Below are 9,589 nucleotides of genomic sequence, written 5' to 3' on the forward strand. Positions count from 1 at the left end.
ATGTGGCAGCCGGCAACATCTGCAGGCAGAAGGAGGGAGCCGCAAACTCTGATTAGGTGGGGGCGCTGCCCATCGGATGTCTGCTGGCCCCGTCCTTGCCTCTGGCCCGGCAAGGTCTCAGGGCCCGTTCACACCCTTCTGTTGTTTTTATTGCGACTAATGCACACCTTCCATGCATTGTAGCGCAGCAGGTGCGTTGCGTAGCCATTTCAATGGCACCTAAACGCACCTTCTGGCCACAATGGGCTGCCATGCAGTGCAACATGTGGTTCTGCATTACCATGCGTTGCACTGGAAAAAAGTAGAGCGTGCACTTACTCATGCACTTTTTTCAGCTGAAATGAATGGTAGTGTGTGCTGGGTGGAGGACCTTGGCTGGGTTGGGGCCCCTGTCAGTTGGGCTGTACAGGGCCCCATGATTTCTAATGTTGGCCCTTAGTGGAGGCCGGATACTGTCCCTGGTGTCAGTCTGACCTGCAGTGCTGGTGTCATCAGAGGGCTGGATGTACATCGGGAGATATGCTATGCCGGGAAACGAAAAAGCAGTTTGAGGAGAGCCGGCACGGAATGAGAACGCGGCGGATGTGAACGTTACTCACCCTTCTACTATGGAAACGATGTCACCCGGAGGCGGGCTTTAATATCTCAGACACGAAACGTGTAAAGGAGAACTATGAGGGGGGAGGGGCTTTTCACTCACCTCATAGTTCGGGGCGACGTGTGACAATGAGACTGTCACAGGTCGGCTCAGTAGATCGGGAGGTGAGCGAACACATACCGGCGTTCACTCACCTCTCGATCCTGTCACGGCTCTCTGCCGTGACAGGGGAGGGGCTGGATTCCCGCCTCCCCGCTCCGATCCGCCAGCGCTGACTGGCGGAACGGACGGGGGAGGGTACAGCTGTTGACGGGAAGAAAGAGCAGAGTGACAGAGATGAGCTCATAACTCTTTTCACTTTCCAATCATGGGCTGGGGGCAGGACCAGGACAACCTGGGATCCGAAGAAGTGGGTCGACTGGTGCTGGCCTTCAGACTGATGACATCTAGTGGCAGAAAAAAGTACTGTGGGGGGTAAATCTCAGGTTGAAAGGTGAAAATTGCAGCAAAAGATGGTTTTATTTAATCTTTTAATGAGCTGTTCATTTATATCTCGCATTTATTTTGGGCTGAAGTTCTGCTTTAAATGAGGACGGATCCTCGTTATGAGGAATGACTGACTCTTCCATCTTTGTTCGGCTGCGGGCTGCAGGTGCATTTTGTTCCAGATGGTGGCGCCGTGGCACAGATTGTATACAGCGATGACCAGGATCGCTCATCGCAGCAAGTGGTGTACACGGCGGATGGCTCGTCGTTCACATCAGTGGACGCCTCTGAACACACCCTGGTCTACATTCACCCTGTGGATGGCTCTCAGGTAATTGCTCGGCATGGGGAAAGTAGCACAAAAATTCTAATATCAGTTTTAATTAAAGTAGGGCTGTGCAAATTAACGATTAATTTCTCGATTAATCGTTAATCTTTTTGATCGATTAAAGATTTTTTTGATCGCTAATGAAAACACTCCCCTCTCTGCCGGCTTCCGGGAGTCCCGTCGGAGATCCGGGGACGTCACGGACATCGACGTCACCGGACTCCTCCCCCCTTCCCCAAGTGGCTCAGTCGGCTAACAAAGGGAAGGGGGGAGGAGTCCGGTGACATCACGGATATCGACGTCACCGTACTCCTCCCCCCTTCCCCAAGTGGCTCTGTTGGCTAATAAAGGGAAGGGGGGAGGAGTCCGGTGACGTAGATATGGCCCCGTCCTTGCCTCTGGCCCGGCAAGGTCTCAGGGCCCGTTCACACCCTTCTGTTGTTTTTATTGCGACTAATGCACACCTTCCATGCATTGTAGCGCAGCAGGTGCGTTGCGTAGCCATTTCAATGGCACCTAAACGCACCTTCTGGCCACAATGGGCTGCCATGCAGTGCAACATGTGGTTCTGCATTACCATGCGTTGCACTGGAAAAAAGTAGAGCGTGCACTTACTCATGCACTTTTTTCAGCTGAAATGAATGGTAGTGTGTGCTGGGTGGAGGACCTTGGCTGGGTTGGGGCCCCTGTCAGTTGGGCTGTACAGGGCCCCATGATTTCTAATGTTGGCCCTTAGTGGAGGCCGGATACTGTCCCTGGTGTCAGTCTGACCTGCAGTGCTGGTGTCATCAGAGGGCTGGATGTACATCGGGAGATATGCTATGCCGGGAAACGAAAAAGCAGTTTGAGGAGAGCCGGCACGGAATGAGAACGCGGCGGATGTGAACGTTACTCACCCTTCTACTATGGAAACGATGTCACCCGGAGGCGGGCTTTAATATCTCAGACACGAAACGTGTAAAGGAGAACTATGAGGGGGGAGGGGCTTTTCACTCACCTCATAGTTCGGGGCGACGTGTGACAATGAGACTGTCACAGGTCGGCTCAGTAGATCGGGAGGTGAGCGAACACATACCGGCGTTCACTCACCTCTCGATCCTGTCACGGCTCTCTGCCGTGACAGGGGAGGGGCTGGATTCCCGCCTCCCCGCTCCGATCCGCCAGCGCTGACTGGCGGAACGGACGGGGGAGGGTACAGCTGTTGACGGGAAGAAAGAGCAGAGTGACAGAGATGAGCTCATAACTCTTTTCACTTTCCAATCATGGGCTGGGGGCAGGACCAGGACAACCTGGGATCCGAAGAAGTGGGTCGACTGGTGCTGGCCTTCAGACTGATGACATCTAGTGGCAGAAAAAAGTACTGTGGGGGGTAAATCTCAGGTTGAAAGGTGAAAATTGCAGCAAAAGATGGTTTTATTTAATCTTTTAATGAGCTGTTCATTTATATCTCGCATTTATTTTGGGCTGAAGTTCTGCTTTAAATGAGGACGGATCCTCGTTATGAGGAATGACTGACTCTTCCATCTTTGTTCGGCTGCGGGCTGCAGGTGCATTTTGTTCCAGATGGTGGCGCCGTGGCACAGATTGTATACAGCGATGACCAGGATCGCTCATCGCAGCAAGTGGTGTACACGGCGGATGGCTCGTCGTTCACATCAGTGGACGCCTCTGAACACACCCTGGTCTACATTCACCCTGTGGATGGCTCTCAGGTAATTGCTCGGCATGGGGAAAGTAGCACAAAAATTCTAATATCAGTTTTAATTAAAGTAGGGCTGTGCAAATTAACGATTAATTTCTCGATTAATCGTTAATCTTTTTGATCGATTAAAGATTTTTTTGATCGCTAATGAAAACACTCCCCTCTCTGCCGGCTTCCGGGAGTCCCGTCGGAGATCCGGGGACGTCACGGACATCGACGTCACCGGACTCCTCCCCCCTTCCCCAAGTGGCTCTGTTGGCTAATAAAGGGAAGGGGGGAGGAGTCCGGTGACATCACGGATATCGACGTCACCGTACTCCTCCCCCCTTCCCCAAGTGGCTCTGTTGGCTAATAAAGGGAAGGGGGGAGGAGTCCGGTGACGTCGATGTCCGTGACGTCACCGGACTCCTCCCACCTTCCCTTTGTTAGCCGACTGAGCCACTTGGGTCGGTGAGTTGCCCAAGAAACTTTTCTGCACGAGCGCCAGCCAAGGCATTGGCCTATACACATACAGCATAGCAATGACCTATACACATACAGCACAGCAATGGCCTGTACACATACAGCATAGCAATGACCTATACACATACAGCACAGCAATGGCCTATACACATACAGCATAGCAATGACCTATACACATACAGCACAGCAATGGCCTGTACACATACAGCATAGCAATGACCTATACACATACAGCACAGCAATGAAGTCATAAAATGAACTAGTATCACACTAATCCAGCACGTTATTAATCTGAGTTGCCCCACTCAAGCGGCGGCCATATTGAGTGGGGCACGTGAGATTAATACCGTGCTGGATGATTGTGATCCTAGTTCATTTTATGACCTCATTGCTGTGCTGTATGTGTATAGGCCAATGCAGTTGGATCTGTATGTGCGTTATAATTAATCGAAATTAATCGATTAATCGGTTAAAAAATTTTTTATTAATCGAACACGAAAATTTTAATCATTACCTGTCTTAATTAAAGTGAATAAAAATCATTTTTTTCTTTGCAGACTCTCTTCACAGACCAGCCGCAGGTTGCTTACGTTCAGCAAGACGCTACTACCCAGCAGGTAACATTCCTGTATTATCGTTGCTGCAATCTGACGTTGTTCTTTATATGTTCCTATTACTCACCCGGATCTCATGTCCTGCGTATGTCTTACCATTGACTGACTTATCTTATCATCCACTGGAGGACTCGGTATCATGGGGTGTAAGTTCTCCCTATAGAATCAGTGACACCATGAAAGCCAATGTCTCCTTTCTGCTAGAGGTGCACCGAAATGGACATTTTAAAACCGAAACGGAAAAAAAAAAATTGTCAAACCGAAAATGTTCTTTTAATTTTATTTTTTTCACATTTTTAAAATATTTTATTTTTATAAACTTTTTAAAATTTATTTTTATTTATTAATTTTTTATTAAATATTTTTATTTTTTACTTTACTTTTAGGGGCTTTGGGGAAATATTAGGAGTCTAAACAGAGTCCTGATATTTCCCTTTTTTACAATTGAAAAAGAGATTGAGAACACAAAGTCCTCGGAGACGCGCTCAGAGTCCTCGGAGACGCGCGCAGAGTCCTCCAATCTCTTTTTCTGTATCCCCTGTTATCAATGAACATGAATCCTTATACTGAGTGTTCCTGTTCATTCATAACATGAGGACAGAGTGTGTTTACTATATCCACAATCATGAATGAACAGGAAGTGATGTAGATGTGATGTAGATCACTTCCCATTCATTCATAATTGAGGATATAGTAACCATTCTCTGTCCTCAATTATCTACAAACACTCAGCGATCACTGATCAATGGCTCCTTGTACCCGCTCTCCTCTCTAACACGCTGTCACAGGAGGCTGAGCGAGTGGTTTTGAGGAGGGGAGCTCAGCCTCCTGTGACAGCGCCGGCAGTCTCTGCCCCCACACTGCTCTGCCGGACTGTGATAGGAGGCTGAGCGGTGTGGGAGGAGAGACGCCGGCCGCTCACAGCGCTCTCCTACCGCAGCGCTCGGCCGACTGTCACACTTTCTCTCCTCCCCGCTGGGACACAGAGCAGCGCCTAGCGGGGAGGAAAGAAAACACGGATGCGTCGCTGTATCGGCAGGAAAATGGCACTTTCGGCATTTAACCAAAAGTGCCATTTTCGGCCGGTATGTTTTGGCGGCCGATATATCGGTGCATCACTAATTTCTGGGTTATACCCTCACATTTCCTGCCAACAGAAGGATTGAATCTACAAATGAAAAACTGAGCCTGTCACTAGAAACTGCTACAAGGTGTCCATGCTTAGTAATAACCGATGCCGTATGGCTTGTTTACACCACGCCCATTGAGCTGTGTTGATCTGCATAGGTCAACGCAAGGGAACATAGAAAACAAACCTCTGGCTCTCTGCTCCCGGGTTCAGTCTCTATAGTCCAGGAGGCGTCCAACCCTCCACTTTTCTGTTCTGGTCTTGATGGTGGCCTCCTTTTGAGGGAGTCTTGTATGGCCAGTTTCATACTGGACTGTTGCAACTCTACCTGCTGGCTGCTAGAGACAAGAAGGCTCATTCTTTGGACAAATCAATGCATCTGAACCCCAAGACCAGGCTATGCTTGGCCCGGTGGCTTATGACTCCTACCCTGGGGTCAGAAAAATCCTGCTTTCCAATACCAGTAAAGGTTCTGAAGACAAAACCAGCTTGATGGGCTGAAGAGGAGTCCTAGACACCATCTCAGTGCAAGGGACCTGGGTGCCGGAGGAAGATTATCTCCAATCAACATACAGGAGCTACAAACAATTTGGCTATTCCTCCAATGTTGGACCTCTCAAGGTCATCGGGCCAGCATCACTCGACCTCAAGGTCATCTGACCTGCATCAATCAGACAATCCCTGGACTTGGGAATTGTCTCTACATCGGGAGGTGTTTCGCAACCTCTGTCGCAAGGTGGAGAACGCCAGGCATGAACTTCCTGGCTTCAAGATTCACCAGGTCCAAGGATCCTGTAGCCTTACCATTGGACGGTGTGGTAACTCCATGGGATCAGTTCAATCTGTTCTCTGCCTTTGCTCCTCTGAAGCTCCTAGCTCATTTGGAGGGCATCCTGGTGATGCACAACACACCCAACTTGCCCAGGTGGATGTGATACTCGAACATCATCAGACTTGTGATGGACTCTCCATGGGCTGTTCTGGATTGGCCAGATCTACTGTCCCGAGGACCAGTCTACCACCATGCTTCTCGTTCGCTGGCTTTAATGACCAGGCTGTTGAGACTCTGGTCCTAGGGGATAGGGACCTATCCGACTCTGTAATCCCTACGCTTTTCAAAGTTGGGAAATGAATTTATTGTAAAGTTGACCATTGCACTCGGAAGGTGTACTTCTTGTGGTGCAAGGCGACGAAATTCCTTCTGAGGAAATACTCCATGGGACAAATCCTGACCTGACCCTTTGATCCCCAGTTGGGACTGGATCAATACTTGGCCCTAAGTACCATTGAGGGTGAAGCCTCAGCCCTAGCAGTTGTCTTCAAAAGACGGCTTGCCTCTTGACTCCGTAGTGGAAGCTTTCATTCATGGTGGCGCTCACATAGTCCCTTCTTTTCATCACTTAGTCCCTCCTAATTGTGTATAGCAGCATCCTGGGCTTTCAGATCACTGAGAGGGAAGTGAGATCAATATAACTGAAGTCTAGCGTGGGCTTTAAGGCTTCTTCACTTTGTCAACTGCAACGCTATTTCAAAGTGTAAATCGCTGGGGCTGGTGTATGAAACCTTGAGGGAAATGCAAAGCTCTTGGCACGATGGAATACAAAGTGGGAGCCAAAATACCCCTCCCCCCAGTATAGAGCATCAATAAAGGGATATGTTTGCCACTCCTGAGCCCATAATACCAGGTCATCCGCCTAGTAAACCCGGTGTCAGAAGCCAGGCAGGGGCTCGTCCTATGCCATGGACTGCCAGTGAATCCAGAAAAGAAAGACAACCTTGTCTGGGGACCTCCTGCTCCTCTGATGTGTTTCACCCAATAATCTGTGCTTCTTCACAGAGACGAGGAGGGTAGCGGTGTCTATGCAGCCAAAGAGCTGCTTAAAGAGACATACACACTCTAATAATATTACAGCTCACAATGTCTTAAAAAGGATAGCATCATAAGGGAGAGGGTTTCCTATGATGCTGTTTGACTGTGATGCTCTTTTAGTATAGAGTTGTTGGACTTGGGTCGAGTGCTGTATTTCAGCTATAGCCTTTTACCGTATTGGCTGTGCAATGACACCGATCATCTCTCACGTTGGTGCCTTTGTTTCAGGTGACCGTGTTGCTTCCTGCTGGCCAGACCATGAATACCGCTAACCTGGCAGTCCTCAGAAGTGTCCCCGACTCTGCCCAAGCCATGTCTTTGGAGTCTATGTCACAGGTAAGCCTAGGCGTGGTATAGGTCAGCAGAAGGTGACGTTTTACATTTATTTCAGATTTTTTTTTTTTCTATTAGTTGCCCAGAATCTTTTTTTTTTTCCTAGTGTTGAATAGTTTTATAAAGGAAGGAACTGAAACTGCACCCAAAAGGCAGGGGGGGAGGGTGGGAGCAAACCAATGACCTACCATGCCTCATTCCTAACTGTGTGTGTGGAGAGCAGTGAGCGGCTCAGCCATGACATTACTAAGCCCTCGTTCACACCTGTACGTTTTGTAGCGCGTTCTACGCTCGACGAACGCTCTACAAAACGCTCAAAAATATAAATCCCATTGTATTCAATGGTCTCGTTCCCGCCTCGGCGTATTTCCGCCTGTCCCTAACGCGCTACAAAACGGCCCACGCCTGAAAAGGTACAGGTACTACTTTGGGCCGTTTTGTTGCGCGTTTCCATTCGGATACAGCCAAGTAGCCTTCGGAAATGCGCGTTTGTGGCGCAATTTTTTTTTTACCGTGAATCGCGGTTAAAAAAAACGTGCGGCTGTCGCGCGACAGACGCGCATATGCAATACGCCTAGGTGTGAACGAGACCTAAATCTCCCTGCAAACCTAGTGAGACTTAACAGTCAGAGATTGCAGTGCCTTAGGTGATCTCACACTGCAGCTGTGAGACTGTAGGCACCAGAGGAAGCGCACTGCGCGCTTTCAGACTCATTCCTGACACAAAGTAGATTTTTCAGGGCACGTGCCTGATGAAGGGTTCCTGCTCAGCCCCAAAAAGGTTACATTGTCTGCACTAGGATGTGATCTTTTCAATAAAAACTTGGCCTAAGGATCAAGATAAAAGATCTTTGGTATGCTGGCAACATTTTCATCTGTTTCATTCCGGTTAGGTCTTCAGTTGCCACAGCACCCTTTTATCTTCAGGCCCATTCCAGTAAGCGGTGCGATGGGAATAGTAGAAGTACCTTGGAACAATTAACGCTGTCAGGTGTTCCCTATGACATAGGAAATCTTCAATTCTTGAGTCTGATTCTGTCTGCAGGAAGTCGAATATATCTCCTTAAGGTAGACATTCCACTTCAGGCAAGGTCCACCTATTTAGTGCCCCCCCACCCCTTCCTTAAAGGAGAACTTTTCACTCGCCTCATAGTTCTAGCCGACCTGTGACAATGAGACTGTCACAGGTCGGCTCAGTAGATCGGGAGGTGAGAGAACACATACCGGCGCTCGCTCACCTCTCGATCCTGTCACGGCTCTCTGCTGTGACAGGGGGAGGGGCTGGATTCCCCCCTCCCCGCTCCGATCCGCCAGCGCTGACTGGCGGAACGGACGGGGGAGGGGGCGGGTACAGCTGGCTCTGCTTCTAGATAGGCAGAGCCAGTTGTCAATCACACAGCTGGGCGGATCCAGACAGTAATGTCCCGGCTGCGGCGGTCTCAGTATACCGCGAGCTGTAACTCCCTATATACTGAGCCTAGGGTGATGGGAGGACGCTAGTTTGTGTCCCCCCGTTACCCTAAGGAGAACTATGGGGGGAAGACCTGACCTCCTAATATACTTTCCGCTCCTGACTTCCATAGTGCAGAGTGTGACATCATCGTCCTTCGCAGAAATGATAAATAGCCCAAATCTCTGCTGAGGTCAGGGCAGCACAGTGCAGGATCATCTACTCCATGAGGTTTGGGCTACTAAACATTCTCCGAGATCTGGCCAGAAGGATGACGACGTCACCCTTGCCTAGGTGGTGCAGAAGGAAGCCGGTTTTCTATCATAAGCTCCAAATCGTCCAAATCTCCAACTACCTCACTGCCGGGTACTTGCAAGTTGGAGATTTCGACCAGGCGGAGTTAGATTGCAAAACACAAAGACTGGCGGAGCTTCTGTACAGCTGCATTTGAACAATATTCAGCAGGTAGCAAACTCGATGCGTATTCTGCAAAAACGCTATACGTGCATGCGCACCGCAACTGTACAGAGCTCCACTCTTTCTGAGCACCGGAAGTGAGGTAGTTGGAGCTTTCAATAGAACACTGGCAAGCTGTAAATCTATTATCTAGTGTCACC

General features: G+C 49.3%; 1 protein-coding gene across 1 annotated transcript in view; it reads left to right on the forward strand.

Annotated features, from left to right (window-relative positions):
- Positions 1-9,589, forward strand: part of PRDM10 (PR/SET domain 10) — a 55,115-nt gene that overhangs the window by 12,934 nt on the left and 32,592 nt on the right. The window contains exons 3-5 of the mRNA XM_018574194.1: positions 1,251-1,415; positions 4,134-4,193; positions 7,418-7,525. Coding sequence (XP_018429696.1) covers positions 1,251-1,415; positions 4,134-4,193; positions 7,418-7,525 — 333 coding nt within the window. The remainder of the gene's footprint in view (positions 1-1,250; positions 1,416-4,133; positions 4,194-7,417; positions 7,526-9,589) is intronic.

The sequence above is a fragment of the Nanorana parkeri genome, unplaced genomic scaffold (genome assembly GCF_000935625.1).
Source record: "Nanorana parkeri isolate BGI_ZX_2015 unplaced genomic scaffold, ASM93562v1 scaffold2801, whole genome shotgun sequence".
NCBI classification, from domain to species: Eukaryota; Metazoa; Chordata; class Amphibia; order Anura; family Dicroglossidae; genus Nanorana; species Nanorana parkeri.